This window comes from Ceratotherium simum, chromosome 29, assembly GCF_057802395.1.
Source record: "Ceratotherium simum simum isolate JZ-2026a chromosome 29, ASM5780239v1, whole genome shotgun sequence".
Taxonomy (NCBI): Eukaryota; Metazoa; Chordata; class Mammalia; order Perissodactyla; family Rhinocerotidae; genus Ceratotherium; species Ceratotherium simum.
In genome coordinates this window covers 23,732,948-23,749,350 of record NC_141928.1, presented here as the reverse complement: position 1 = coordinate 23,749,350, position 16,403 = coordinate 23,732,948, and the positions used below count along the sequence as shown (strand labels likewise).

At 39.3% G+C, this 16,403-nt stretch overlaps 1 protein-coding gene across 4 annotated transcripts in view; it reads right to left on the bottom strand.

Moving 5' to 3' along the window:
- The window catches only part of SUSD1 (sushi domain containing 1), a 116,017-nt gene that overhangs the window by 35,134 nt on the left and 64,480 nt on the right, over window positions 1-16,403 (bottom strand). For all 4 annotated transcript variants that reach the window (XM_087419303.1, XM_087419305.1, XM_087419304.1 and 1 more), the window contains exon 10: window positions 15,919-16,111. In XM_087419303.1, the coding sequence (XP_087275429.1) occupies window positions 15,919-16,111 (193 nt within the window). The remainder of the gene's footprint in view (window positions 1-15,918; window positions 16,112-16,403) is intronic.

Sequence of the window (16,403 nt, the reverse complement as noted above, 5' to 3'; positions counted from 1 at the left end):
TTTCAATTGAGTTCTCGATATCTGTATTTCCAAGCAATATCATCCTATGTGCTTTCTAGAGTTTTGGTGAGGCAGTATTTCTTAAAAGTGTGCTCTATTTTCTCCAGGATTTTCTTGCAAGCCACCAACACCCATTCTGATGCTGACATTTGCTTTTATACATTGCTGTTCTATTTCCCATGGTTTTCTACATACGTAATAACTTTTTGTTTCAAAGTCAAAGCATAGTGTAACCTTTTTGAAAACATTTTAATAGGCAATTAAACCCAAAACGTTAATAGTACCACTCATGTCCATAACTAAATAAAAGTAACAACACTGTGAGTAGCTATGACCAATTTGATGCATACCTGGGTAATGACAATTACGTTCATGGCAGCCACCTGACTGTATAACAATTGTGCGATTTCACAGATAATAAAATGTGAAAAAACGTGCATCTGAGAATCAACAAAACATAATATATACAAGTATATTAACAGCAGTATTGTCTGTAACAAAAATTTGAATGGGAAAAAACTTTAAATACCCCTCCATAGTGGATAAGTTAATAAATTAGTGTACCCTCACACAGTAGAATACCCTGCCTCCCTCAAAGAGAATTGAGGCGACATTATATGAACTGGAATGGAAGCATGTCCACAGAATATTGCAAAGCCAAAAATAAAAATAAAATTAAAAAGCGAGATGAGGAACGGTACGTACATAATGATTCCATTTTTTTCAAATGTACACACACAATGTTACAGTAGTAGTGGGTCTGCAATTCCTTCTGCTCACAGGAAATGCCTCACTGGTTAAATTCAGTTCCATCTTGGTCACAGAGTGACCCCTCATTCTAGGTCCCCTTCTCTCCATTCAGGTGGCTTACAGTTTGAACCACAGGCAGGTTGAACCCAGGATGAGTTCACTGGGGAGAAAAGGATCCCCTTTTGAGGACAGCTCGTCCTGAGTCCCTTCCCACCCTGCTCTCTGATGCTTTGCTATGCAAAGTAGATGCCCTGTCTCTCATAGAAATACTCCTTCTCTGGTTCATTTTTAGTCGTCACTCTGTCTTCTCTCTCTCTCCTTTTCCCGTGCTGAAAGCCAATCTAATCTAGAATCCTGAAGTTGAAAAACCAGACCTGCAAGAATGCCTCAGAGAAGAGAAAACTTGACTCTTAGTTTATCAAATTCTTTGAAACTTTGTTTCTGCTTCATTAATGTGAGCGAGCACTCTGGGCAAAATCAATCATTACTTCCTCTGTTCTCCCACAGTATCCTGCAAATCCCTCAATTACACTTTATGCATTGTACTATTATTGATCCTTGTCTCTCACCCAATTGAACTGAGACCTCCTTGAGGGGGAGACCATGTCTCATTCACCTTTGTACTCCCAGTGTCCAGAACAGTGGCAGACACAGCATTCCTGCTTGTTTAAACGTAAATAATCAGCAAAAAGGGGAAAGGCAAGCAACCGATATCATACTAACCCAATGGAATACAGGTAGCACTCCGAATAAGACATGGTTTCTGCCCTTAATATGTATTTAACCTAGAAGAGGAGTTACACCTTCTGTCAATATAACAAAAATACAAGGGAGTATATAACAAATGTCATAAGGTAAATTTAAGTAATAGTTAACATTTAATAGATGCTGATTTTATGTCAGGTATTGTGCTGGTTTTCCATAACCCATGTAGTCTCACTGAATACTGAAAATACTGAAAAGACACCTTGTATATCAGAGTACTGACAAAGCACAGGATGAAATGTCTATGAGACTTCAGGTAGTGATAGGAGAAAGGCACTGCTTCTGAGAAAGAGAAGGATTAACAGGAAGGAACTGGTGTCTTTTGGAGACTAAGTGGTGATGGGAAAAAAAAGCAAGGGGGAAATGCAAGATCCTACAAGACAAAAGAGAACCCCCAAATAGAAGAATACACAATTCATGTCCACCCTCACGAAAAAACAACAAAAATATCCTTTAAAGAAACTGCACTTCATTCAATGACAGAAGAGGGCACTCTTAACCTAGAAATCTTATTAACCATCCTAAACTACCAATTCTGTCTATAGAATTAATAGACAAAAGCAGTGTTCATTAAAAGAAAAGAAAATTATAATAAAAATATATCAGCTTGTGAAAAACTCCATATTTTTTTTTAAAAACCCACAAACTAGAAAAAAAAACATGTAACAATAAACTGAAATATCCTCAAATAAGTATTGGGGGTGTGAAGAAAACACCTTATGTCAGAAATTCAAAAAACTAAGAACAGAAATGGACAAAAAGCAGGGAGGAAATGAAACAAAAATTACTGAATTCAGGAAAGAAACAAAAAAAAAGACAAATGCATGTCAGAAATAACGTCAAAATGTCATGGCGCCCAAGTAAGAATAGACGAGAATGAAAATTTAATAAGAGGCATTGAAGAAATACAGGAAAATAAACAAAAAGAATAAAAACGACATTCAAAAGAAGTAAAAGGGATTAAAAATAAACTGGTTGAAATGGACTATAGGCAAAGATCCAACATATGTATAATAAAGTCTCTACAGAAGAAAAACATCAAAACAGAACTAATATTTAAAACTATAATCCAAGATAACTTGATAAAAATTAAAAGACCTGAATATAGATACTGAAAGGGCTCATCTGATACCTGTGAAAGCTCACTCAGAACAATCCACCCTAAGACTTATCCACGTGAAACTATTAGACTTTGAAGATAAAGAAAAAATCCTCAGCATCTCCACTCAAAGAAATACACAAATAAGATCCAAAGGCAAAAGAATTAGGCTTCATCAGTCTTCTCAAAAGTTATATAAAAGCAAGGAAACAAAAGAACTGAATTTTAAGGAAACTCCAATCAAGAAAGTGTGAACCAAGATTTTTATAACCAGCCAAGCTGTCTGCCAAGTATCAAGGCCACAGAGAAACAGTTTGAAACATGCAAGAACTCAGGAAATACTGTACTCTTGAAGAATCTACTAGAAGATGAGCTTCATTCAAGCGAGAACTGGGGAAACTTCAGCAAAAAGACTGATGATGAGCATCTGATATATTAAACTGTAGATCTAAGACTGAAGTAAAGGCAGGACAAGGTGAAGAATAAAATATAAATGGTATGTGTTCTGATAAAGCAGAAATAAGGCAACTGAGAAATTGGGAGGGGACAGGATAGAGAAAAAGGAAAACAGAATAGACTAATTTGAATGCACACAGGCAATAAATGGAAGTTAAAGTATGCCTTTAAAAATTGATAAATCAGAAAGTGAAAAGTTAAATAAGAAAACAGGAGACAGGGCACTTTTAAAAAGGTATAAAGGTAGCCATTAGAAAAAATACATAAACCTTCCTAAAAATATTATATACTTATAATATTATAGTATATAACATAATTATATATTATATATAAGTTTATATATTTATATGTATTTTTATATATATAAAGTAAAACAGCAAAGAAAACACACCACATAGAGAAAGAAATACAGAAAATACAACATAATATATATAGCTGTTATAACATAAAATAACAGGACAGAGATGAGTTCAGACATATCAGTCTTCTCAACAACTGTAAATGGACTTAACTTACCTATTAAAAAATAAAAAAGATTTTCAATTTGCCTCACAATGCAAGATCCTCCTATATGCCATGTACTAGAGGGACTCCTCAAACAAAGTGATTCAGAAAGGCTAAAGATAAAGTGATGGACAACAGTGTAGCAGACAAATGGAAACCATAAGGAAGTAGGGGTGGCAATCCTCAAGAACATACAATGGAATGAAAGTCTCTTCAATAAATGGTGTTGGGAAAACTGGACAGCCACATGCAAAAGAATGAAAGTAGACCATTATCTTACACCACACACAAAAATTAACTCAAAATGGATTAAAGACTTAAATGTAACACCTGAAGCCATAAAACTCCTAGAGGAAAATATAGGCAGTACACTCTTTGACATCAGTCTTAGCAGTATCTTTTCGAATACCATGTCTACTCAGGCAAAGGAAACAAAAGGAAAAATAAACAAATAGGACTACATCAGACTAAAAACCTTCTGCACAGCAAAGGAAACCATGAACAAAATGAAAAGACAACCCACCAACTGGGAGAAAATATTTGCAAATCATATATCCAATAAGGGATTAATTTCCAAAATATATAAAGAACACATACAACTCAACAACAAAAAAATGAACAATCTGATCAAAAAATGGGCAGAGGATATGAACAGACATTTTTCCAAAGAAGATATACAGATGGCCATCAGTCACATGAAAAGAGGTTCAGCATCACTAATTATTAGAGAAATGCAAATCAAAACTACGATGAGATATCACCTCACACCCATCAGAATGGCTATAATTAACAAGACAAGAAATAACAAGTGTTGGGGAGGATGTGGAGACAAGGGAACCCTCGTACACTGCTGGGGGGAAGGCAAACTGGTGTAGCCACTATGGAAAATAATATGGAGATTTCTCAAATAATTAAAAATAGAAATACCATGTGATCCAGCTATTACACTACTGGGTATTTATCCAAAGAACAGGAAATCAATAATTCAAAAAGATATATGCACCCCTACGTTCATCGCAGAATTATTCACAATAGCCAAGACATGGAAGCAACTCAAGTGCCCATCAATAGATGAATGGATAAAGATGTGGTGTATATATATATATATATATATAGACACACACACACACACACACACAATGGAATACTACTCAGCCATAAAAAAAAACAAAATTGTGCCATTTGCAACAACATGGATGGACCTTGAGGGCGTTATGCCGAGCGAAATAAGTCAGAGAAAGACAAATACCATATGATTTCACTCATATGTGGAAGATTAACAAACAAACACATAAAGAGAACAGATCAGTGGTTACCAGAGGAGAAGGGGGCGGGGAGGGCAAAAGGAGCAAAGGGGCACATATGTATGGTGACGGATAAAAGCTGGACTATTGGTGGTGAACACGATGCAGTTTATACAGAAACTGAAACATAGTGATGTGCACCTGAAATTTACACAATGTTGTAAACCAATACGACCTCAATAAAATAATTTTAAAAAAAGAAAGTAGGGGTGGCAATCCTGATATAAGCAGAATTCAAGTCAAGAAGCATTAAATATGACAGGGAAGGACACTTTTTAATGCAAAAAGCCACAATTCACAATGAAGAGAAAATGCAACCAACTTTATCAAGCAAAAGAAAGCATAAGAAAGGATATAATAAATATGAAAGCAGAAATTAATGATGTTTTGCAAGGGTCAGCAAATTTTTCTATAGAGGGTCAGGTAGTAAATATTTTAGATTTTCTGGGCCAGACAGTTCTGTCACAACTGCTCAATTCTGCCTTTGTAACACAAAAGCAGCCACAGACAATATGTAAACGAATGACTTGGCTGTGTTCCAATAAAATTTTATTATAAAAACAGGCAACACGCCAGATTTGGCCTGCAGGCTATAGTTTGCTAATCCGTGATGTAGAGGAGAAAGAAAAATAGTAGATCTAATTAATAAAACAAAATCTTGGCTTTTTGAAAATACTAATAAAATAGACAAACCACTAGCTAACTTGATCTAGAAAAAAGGAAGAAAATATAAATAAAGGGAGAAACAATCATTGAAGCAGAAGAAAATTCAAAAAGTTAAATGAGACTACTTTGCAGACCACTATGCAAATAAATTTGAAAACATAGATGAAATAAGAAAATAGTTTGCCAAAATTGACCCCATTAGACGTAAAAGCTTAAACAGACCAATTTTTTTTCATAGAAAAAAACTGAGAAAGTTATCAAGGAACTATCCCACAGAAAAGCACCATGTCCAGATTGTTTCAGAGGGGAATTCTACCAAACCATCTGAGACCAGATAGATCAAATGATACATGAATTATAATAAGGAAGGAAACCTTTCAAATAATGAAGGGCATAATAATGAAGAAAATCTTTCTAATTCTTTTTATAAAGCAAGGAAAATACTAATGCCTAAACCTGATAAGATGGTACAAAAAGATATAAAACTATAAACCAATATCATTTATGAATAATGGTACGAAAATACTAAAGAAAATAGTAGTGAACAGAATCCAACATTACCTAAGAAATAATATACCATGACCAAGTGGGATTTATTTCAGGAAGAGGGAGAGAAGGAGAAAGAGTGAGAGAGAGGGAACAGGAACAAGAGAGAGAAATTTGAAATTATATCAAATTAAAAAGTTACAAGGAGGGGCCAGCCCAGTGGCATGCAGTTAAGTTCACGCTTTTCACTTGAGCAGCCCAGGGTTCACTGGTTCGGATCCTGGGCGTGGACCTACTTACCGCTCATCAAGCCATGCTGAGGCAGTGTCCCATATAGAAGAGCTACAACTCTACAACTATGATACACAACTATGTACTGGGGCTTTGGGGAGAAAAAAGAAAAAAAAAAAGAGGAAGATTGGCAACAGATGTTAGCAAAGGGCCAATCTTCTTTAAAAAAAAAAAGATCAGGGGCCGGCCCGGTGGCACAAACGGTTAAGTGCGTGCGCTCCTCTGCAGCGGCCCAGGGTTCGCAGGTTCGGATCCTGGGTGCGCACTGATGCACCACTTGTCAAGCCATGCTGTGGCGGCGTCGCATATAAAGTGGAGGAAGATGGCCACTGATGTTAGCTCAGGGCCAATCTTCCTCAAGAAAAAAGGGGGAGGACTGGCATCAGATGTTAGCTCAGGGCTAGTCCTCCTCACATAAAACAAAAGATCAATATTATTAAAGAAAGTTACAAGGAAATGAAATAAAAAAGAATACCTTGTAGTTAGCTTTCCTTTGCATTGTATTAATGGATATTTTAGACTAAGAAGTAAGAGCTCTTTTCTCTGATTTCAGCCTTGGACGCTCCTTGTCTGTACACATGATTAGAATAGGGTAGTCCTGAAAAGAAGGAGATGAACCTATTGCCTCCAGAGCCATTTAGGACCCATTTAGCGAAGGGCTCCATTTCTAAACAATCTATTCATCCTTATTTACCCCCATAGTTATGGTCCTACCTAGCTGGATCTACGATGTCATTATCTTGTCTTTAAAAAGAACAACCATTTACTCTCCCCATTTGGCACATATTACAAATGATTGGATATTCCATGCAAAATATATGCCGATTTCTGGCTTGACCAACTGCAAGTGTAAGTTTCTCAGGCTGATGGTTTATAAGAGAAGCACAATGACTTCAGACATAATTCTTCTACCACAGAATACTGTTATGATACTTATCATTTTGTGGGAAAATACCAGAAACAATGTTAAATTATTTACGGTCTTTATTATCTTTTGTTTGGACTTCGACTCTGTGAGCAGGAATCAGTTATGGGAGAAGTTTTATAAGGTCAACATAGATCTCAAATTATACATGCAGTTAGAAAACCTGCAGCATAAGCCACCTTAACAGTTATGGTTTTCTACCAGGGAATAGAGGGAAGACTATTCTCTTCCCCCTTCTTTTGATTTTTTTTTTAACTTACCAACACTATTTTAGAAGTCTCTAAATGCGTGCAATCATCTGCTAAAGAGAAGGGAAAAACAAGCATTCTCTTACTCATAAATGATATGGTTCTAAAACCTCTAATTAGAAGCAGCCTAAATAGACAGTTGGCTTTGCAAGGTAAATATTGTTAGAAAGAATGGCTACAAATCAACTATTTTGAAAGCAAAGTCACTATTTTTATCACTGCTCTATAAATAGCAGTATCATTTTATTATCCTGTAGCTGTCCTTGATGTACATTTTGCAAACAGTTTATCTTAGAAAGAACAAAAGGACATAAAATTGTTTAAAGTTGGGAGTTTTACTGTTATTTTGTTGAAATTTTTCTTAAGACAAATTTGGTATCTGGTTACAACTACCCTAAAATTTTCAGGCTAAAAGTATGTGACCAAACTATATGAAGAGGAATGTGGGGGATTCGATCACTCATCCATCCATGCAGAGAAGATTCAAACAATTTTTTCAGCTCAGCTCCCTAGGCTCCGCCTTCTAAGAGAGGTGGGCAGCCTTCTATTCAGGCATAAGTCCTTGTTATTCAACTGGCAACACGCTCCCCAGGTGCTCATGAGAGAGAACAGTCTCATGCTCAGTGACACCAACCATTTATCAAATCTAAGTTGAGAAAAATAAAATTGCTTGAAAGACATGGATTCCAGTCATTTCTCCAAATAATCTAAAATAATCTAATCCTACCCCTGAATCAAGCCAGATCAGCAGAGCACAGTTTCTAAGGCATCCTTCCTCGTCCACCCCCCACTGAATTGTGCTTTTTTATAACACAATGAGCCATACGGAAAAACAACATGAGAAACAGCCTCATAAAATCCTCGTAAAACGCTGCTCATATATTGTACTATTTATGAAAGCCCCTGGAATCAGAAATTCCTATCTGATCTTGCTGTTGAAAAAATTCTACTTCTCTGAGCCAGCCCCGGTTGCATAGTAGTTAAGTTTGGCACACTCCACGCCCTGGCCAAACCGGGCTTATGTTCCCAGGCATGGACCTACACCACTCATCCGTCAGTGGCCATGCTATGGTGGCAGCTCACATACAAAAAAAGAGGAAGATTGGCAATGGATGTTAGCTCAGGGCAAATTTCCTCAGGTGGAAAAAAAATTCTACTTCTCCCAGAACACATTACTTGGTTGTAACCTTATGGACAATGTAATGGCTCCCTTTCTAACTGGATGGGGTGAAAACTTAGACCTAAATTTGTGAGCCACTAATGAACAAGTAAATACGTTATAAGGATATGAATCATTCTTAACCTTATTCCTACATCTTCTTTCATGTCCTTGTCTTTGTCTTCTCTCTTCTTTAGCTTAGATATCTAACTTATTATCTTTTATTTTATATGCCCATGCAGGTCACTTAAAGTCTTTCCTAGAAATAAGATGGGATACCAATAAATACTCTTGTGTAAAAAAACTCTATATTAATATTAATGTAATAAATCACAAAGGAAAAGATCAATAGAATTGACTGCATAGAAATCTAAAACTTTTATAGGTCAAAACACCATAAACAAAAATTAAGAAACTATAAAACAGGAGAAATGTTTGACAAATAATTATCAAATATGAGTAAGTTGTATATATCAATAAGAACACAAAACTGGATAAATGAAATGATGATAAATAAGTCACTCAAGAAATTTAGATGTTGAGGGCCAGCCCCGTGGCTTAGTGGTTGGGTGTGCGCCCTCTGCTGGCGGCCCAGGTTCGGATCCCGGGCGCACACCGACGCACGGCTTCTCCGGCCACACTGAGGCCGCGTCCCACATACAGCAACTAGAAGGATGTGCACCTATGACATAACAACTATCTACTGGGGCTTTGGGGGGAAAATAAATAAATAAATAAATAAAATAAAAATCTTAAAAAAGAAATTTAGATGTTGAAATAAATAAATTTGAAGGAAACTAAAATTGCTTTCCTATCATAGACTCCTAGAACCAGTATGGACCCTTCCTGTGCAACTCTCTAACATTACAGAGGTCAATTACCTTGCTCAAGTATGTTAAAGGTTGCTATTTACCTGTCTTCCCATTTCCATAAAGGAAAGGACAGTTTTGGCCTCTCTCTACTCCCAACTCACTAATCTTGAAGGAAGGAACAGTAAATATGTAATCTGATTAGTAGAAGACTACTATTCCTTGGGTCGCATTTCTTAGTGGGTAGAGTTCATATATTACAGGTCACTGCCCAAACAAGATGCACATTCTTGTTCTCTGGGACCTGCCTTTGCACAGGTACAAGGGACACCTATATCTCCAGTCTCCAAGAAGTAAGCAAGCAGTCTCTGCCCACTGCCCTTTCCTTGGCTTTACAGCCTGAGACTGTGTGGGTGAGCCAGGCGACTGGATCCCTTGCAGATCCAATCGCTCATACTTCCGTGGAAAGGGAGTAGGAAGGCCCATTTGGCCACATATCTAAGCCTCCTTCTCCAATACAGCTTTTACCAGAAACTCTGTGTTGGGAGTGTTCCTGGGAACATGCCCAGGCAATAAAGTTGATGCTTTCCTTCTCATGTGTCAGTCTGCTAACCCTGTGTGACCTCAGGTGGAAAGGAGGGGTAAGATGCAGTCTCTCCCACCTGCGAAATGTGAATATACTGATTGGAACTTTGAGTCTAAAGACAAGGGCTGCCACAGGGAGCAAAGCACCACGGGGGAGGAAGCAGCTGGAACTGCAGGAACCGATGGGGAGATATTCAACTATTAGGAAAACGTCCCAAAAAGGCAAAGCTTCAACACACAGGTTTCTTAGGCATAAGGAGACAGAATTATTTTGGCTACTTTCTTTCCCTTTCTTTTTTTATTTATTTATTTTGCCTTTCCTTTTATCATGTTTTTACCTTCAAGGGAGGGCTTTAAATTGCCCAGAGGTAGCTAAGGTCTTTGTGGTTAGAGCAGTGCTACTCAAAATGTGGGCTGGCAGCATCAGCGAGGCCTGGGAACTTGCTAGAAATGAAAATCTGGGGTCCCCACTCCAGACCTACTGAATCAGAGCCTCTAGGATGGAGCCCAGGAACCTGCGTTTTAATAAGCTCTGCAGGTGATTCTTATGTCCGCTAAAGAGTGAGAAGCACAAAGACAGCAGAGTGGGAGATTTTTGAAGATTTTAGACAGCGTTTTGGGAAGCTGGACATTAGCAGACAGCGGTAGATTAGCTGCCCAAAATTCTGTTCCTCTTTATCGTGTTTGCAAGAAAGAGAAGTAGGAAAAGACTGAATCCATGGTTTGTCTACAGGCACAGGGGTCACCCCAACACCACAGGCTCTCCAACTGCTTTGTATTATCTGCTTTACAGAGACCCAGACCGGGCATTCTACAGCAGGGATTCTTCTTGGGTTGAAGTAGATAAAATCCAGTGGGATTATTGCAAACTCAAGTGCTAAGAAGGAATTCTAAAAGGTGTATGCCTAGAACCCTCTGTTTCTAAAAATGAGATTTGCTCAGTCTCTGAAAAAAAAATAATGAAATCAGTTTACAAAACAGGTCTTGGTCTTGCAGACAGGCCAAGATTAGTAAAGAATGAAATAAACTGAAAGAAATCACACCAAGAAGGGGAAGAAAATTTGAAATCATATTGGCCCAGCTAGAAAAATTTGAGAAGGAAAAGGAGATATGTCCAAATGTAACTGCTCTACAGAGACTAGAAAAGATAGGGAGATTTTTACCAGGGCAGGGAAAGTGGCTCAAAATCGTCAGAGAAGAATAAAAGGACTATTTTGGAGAACAGAATAAAATGCCAGCCACCCCCACCATAGGGTGCCCAGATTCAGGCATCATTATATCAAGAAGGGTCCTCTTAGGGCCGGCCCCGTGGCTTAGCGGTTAAGTGCGGGTGCTCCGCTGCTGGCGGCCCGGGTTCAGATCCCAGGCGCGCACCGACACACTGCTTCTCCGGTCATGCTGAAGCCGTGTCCCACATACAGCAACTAGAAGGATGTGCAACTGTGACATACAACTATCTACTGGGGCTTTGGGGGAAAAATAAATAAATAAAATTATTAAAAAAAAAAAAAGAAGGGTCCTCCTAAAGCTTTAAATAGGGAACCCAGAGAAAGCATCAATGAGGAACTCCTCAATAACTGGAATTGTGATACCATGTAGTTACAGAAAATGTGGACGTATTTAAAAAGAGGAAGACTAGAAAGATCAGTGTGGAATTCTTCAAGCATTGTTAAATTAGTTTTAAGGTGACATTGTTCTTATAGATGGAACAGCAGGTATAGCACAGGCTAAAAGGAGGTGTGCCTGGGAAATGTAGGGAGTTAGTACTTGAAGAGAAGGAACAGAAAAGTAGAGACGTATTAAAGAGGACCCAGGGAGGATGACAATTGATCAAGCCCAGGCCTGGGTCATAGGCTGAACTGAATAGAAATAAATGTCTCCTAATGAAAGTGAAGGTGGGTAGGATTTGTTTGAACACTGGATATTTGTGGCAGATTCAGAACTCTTTGCCCTCATTTCCTCTCTATGGAGACCTCAGTGGCAGAATCCAAAGTAATATGTTAGGAGAACAAAAATCTAAGTATGAAAACAAAAAGCAAATACAAGGAAGGAAAGTACTAGGACCTAGCAAAAGTATTAGCCAGACCTGGGGATAAAGAAGGAACAGAAACAACTGGGATGGAAGGTTAAAAGCTTCAGCCGGGCCTGCTGAACAGAAGGAATACTCAGAGGGAACTGGAACACTGGAGGCTTATCTCTCTGATGCAGAAAAGGAAATGTGGCAGGAAGAAATGCTTCAGTTCCCATCAAGGAAGCACAGGCGGTTCAAGACTTAGAAATTCAGTTCTAAGGAAAGGTGGGGCTTGAGTGGAAAACCACTAACCTAGAGGACTTCCTGGACCTCATTAGACCAGTGAAAGCCCAGTTTCCAGAAACTGAACAGCAGCTCAAGGATAGCTGAGGGTAATTCTCCAGGGTAGAGGAACATGAAACCTCCTCACCACAAAGCAGGACTCAGAGGTAAGGCATTCAATAACAGGATCCCAAGGAGCTCAGGACTAAAACAATTCTTGGGATCTTTCTGGGGATAGAGAAATTCAGAGAAAAAGAGCAGAAAATTGGGACTGTGACAGGGGCAAGCAAAACAATGCATTTCACTTGAAGAGTTTCCTACTATAAATGTGGGGTACTCTACCCACAAAGAAATGAGGTTCTTTCACTAAAGAGATAAAGATCTTCAGCAACAGTGGAGGGTGGGTAGAAACAGGGCTTAAAGGAGAAATGAAAATGAAAAGGTTCTAAATACTTGAGATGGGCACCAAGAAAGACCTGGAGCCACCACTGCAAAGTTCTAAAATGTTCAAGGAGAGTGGATTTCCCTTCCCCCAAAACATATGGGAAGCCTAGTGTCAGACTGAATCCAAGTAAGCTCATGAGAAAGAGATTTCCCAAACTAAGTTTAAATTCACAGGTGGAGGACTCCAGACTACTTGGTAACCTGCAGAGGCTGAATCATCACACGCTAGATTATACTTACTACTGGCCATCCAGGCTCCGCATTGCAAAGGAGAAGGTAACAATGGACCCAACTTTCTGAACTTGACACCGTGGGTCTCTCATTATAGGCAAGCTCGAGTTTAGACCTCATCTCCTACCACTTTCTCCAGCTCACTCTGCTCCAACCATATTGGATTCCTTGATGTTCTTAGAACATGGCAAGGACTTGCCTGCCTCAAGACCTTGTCATTTGGTGTTCCCCCATGCATGCTTACTCGTTCACGTCCTTCAGATCTGTGCATAAATGTCACTTTATAATTGAGGCCTTCTCTGATCATCATTTGTCACTCCCTTTGTCATGCTGTATTCTTCATCTTAACACTTAGCCCCACCTAACAGATGACATATTTCCTTACTTGTTTTATTTGTATTCTCCTCTATCCCACAACTCCAGCCCATGACAGCTGGGATTCTTATTGCTGCTACAGCGTCAGCTATCAGGACCTGCCTGACACATAGTAGACAAGAAATAAACATTTGTTAAATGAACGCATTTATGCGTCCACGGCATTTGAAGTCTTTGCTTGTGGTCTAAGGTTGACAGAAGCAAGGTGGGTCTGGACTGAGTATGTACTCGGTTCTGGGAACATAATTTTGACTTTTTCTATTTAATAACTAAATATTTAGTAAGATGCAGTAGATGCACTGATTAAGAATGAGGGCCCTGGAGCCAGACTGCCTGTCTTCAAATCTTAGCTATACCCCTCACTAGCTGTGTGATCTCGGACAAGTTGTTGAACTTCTCTCGGCCTCAGGATCCTTATCTGTAAAACAGGGATAATAGCAATGGCTTCCTCCTAAGGTTTGGTGGGTTTGAGTTGACCCAAAGACAGCACTTTGAACAGTCCTGGCACATATTTTGTGCTCAAGAAATGTAGCTATTATTGTCATCATCATTATTATGTGCTGGGAACTATTCTCAACACTTTAGTTGTATTATGTCATGTAATGATCGCTCAGAAGGTACCTGAAGCCCAGATGCAAGAACATAGCTAATCCACTGGCTTTTTTTAAAAAAACTGAAATTCACACAACATAAAATTAATTGCTTTATGGGCTGGCCCCGTGGCTTAGCAGTTAAGCACGGGTGCTCCGCTGCTGGCGGCCTGGGTTCGGATCCCGGCGCGCACCGACGCACCGCTTCTCCGGCCATGCTGAGGCCACGTCCCACATACAGCAACTAGAAGGATGTGCAGCTATGACATACAACTATCTACTGGGGCTTTGGGGGAAAAAATAAATAAATAAATAAAATTATAAAAAAAAAAATAATAAGCCTATATCTTCTTAAAAAAATAAAAATAAAAAAATTAAATTAATTGCTTTAAAGTGTACAATTCAGTGACATTTGCAACGTTGAGCAACCAACAATAATTTTTCTTTTGTAAGTTCTGTATCCCTAGGACTCATATTGAGAAATAGGAAAATGAAACTTGGAATAAGATGAATTCAACTTTGGAGGTACCAAAGGAAGAATAGCTACTACGTAACAAGATTTCTAGGACGCAACAGCTAGAACCACTCTCCATTTCAGAGGGACCACTCCGGCTGAGGCCAAGCAGAGAAGACAATGGGAAGGAAAGAAGCTGGGACTTGAATGCCTTTGTAGTTTAATTTACAAGGGGAGGTGGATTTTATTTTTAGACTTTAATTTCTCTGAGAATTTAATAATTGTAGGGAATTCATATTCAAATTGTGAGCATTTTCTGTAGCTGGAAATGTATTTTGGTGTTAAGTTTATGCCGTCATGGGGTGTTCATGTGCAACCTCTGCTGATACATATAGGACAAGGCGTAATGTGAGACGGAAAATAGAATAAGAAGTGAATTTTCAGCCTCAAGTGCCAGATGGCCCCATTAGGATCTAACATATTTCAGAGTCTTCCAAGTACAAAGGCCAAAGTGCCCACCTCTGACCCACAAAGAGCAGTGGTGCACATGGGAGAGAGGTCTCAGGAAAGCAGGAGCAGGACCTACCCCATTCTACTGTTTTCCTTCAAAGGGGGCGGCCTCTCTGCCTGGTTGCCCATAAATTTGTCTGTTAAACCCAATGGATTAGGGGCTGGCCCCGTGGCGTAGTGGTTAAGTGCGCACACTCGGCTGCTGGCGGCCCGGGTTCGGATCCCGGGCGCGCACCGACGCACCACTTGTCAGGCCACGCTGGGGCGGCATTCCATATAAAGTGGAGGAAGATCGGCCAAGATGTTAGCTCAGGGCCGGTCTCCCTTAGCAAAAACAGGAGGATTGGCATGGATGTTAGCTCAGGGCTGATTTTCCTCACAAAAAAATTAAAATTAAAATTAAAATTAAAAAAAAAAAAAAAGCTTCTGTGTCCCTTTCCACGAGGGAGAGCTGTGGAATTGATACTGCTGGCCTCTATATGGCTTCCTCACAAGGCCACAAGCCCTTTCTAAAAAACCCGACCTTCATTAGACCACTGTTCTCTAGACTGGGTCATGTGCTCATACATGGCCCACTCTCGAGGCCTCTTTGTCCTACCAGCGCCCCACATGCTGAGGTTCACATTTCTGATGTCCCCAGAAGTTGGTTCTAGTTGTCCATAATGACTACCCTTAGGGCTCAGCTGTCTTAAATTTGGGGTGAAAGGTAGGAGGCCTTACAGTATTGTCAATCTATCACTACCAGGGAACCCTGAGTAAAGCAGTCTTCTCTTGGTCTGTACCCTCTATGAGCTGGCACTCCTGTGGGGAAGGGGAGAGGTAGTAAGATTCGGGAACCCTGAACCCCAAAGTTGGTAGTTTGTTAGAACTAGAACTCAAGTTTCTTGACTCCCAGACTAGCATTCTTTATGCTCCCCTGCATTGTACAGTTCAATTCACATATTTAACTTGTCCTGAGAGACATCGACACCTACCTGCTGGTGCGGTGGTTATCGTCATTTGCACTGAGTGCTGCTCTGCAGATCCCAATAGGGTGATATTCACGGTGTAATCAGTTGCTGGGTACAGATCTAAACACACTACTGGAGTTCTTTCCCTCGTCGTGAAGTTAAATGATGTTACGTGATAAAAATTATTCAGATACCACCTTTGACCCAGAACTTTAAACTGTCATGGGATTAAAAGAAAGTGTTGCATTAAATTTTCTGTTGGCTTGCAGATGTCTAGACTATAAGCAAAATGGAGATTAGGCAAGAAGGTTCCTTCTATTTGACCTCACCCACCAAGAATTATTTTTAATACAATAAAAAGCTAAACTGGGGAACGACTTTCCAAAGCTACCCTGCCTATCCTATTCAACTTCCCCCTGAACCAGCTACAGGACTAAGCTTACAATGCATAATGACATCTCAGAAGAACAAAACGTCAGACTATTTTAAGATAATCCCTTGATGTCCAC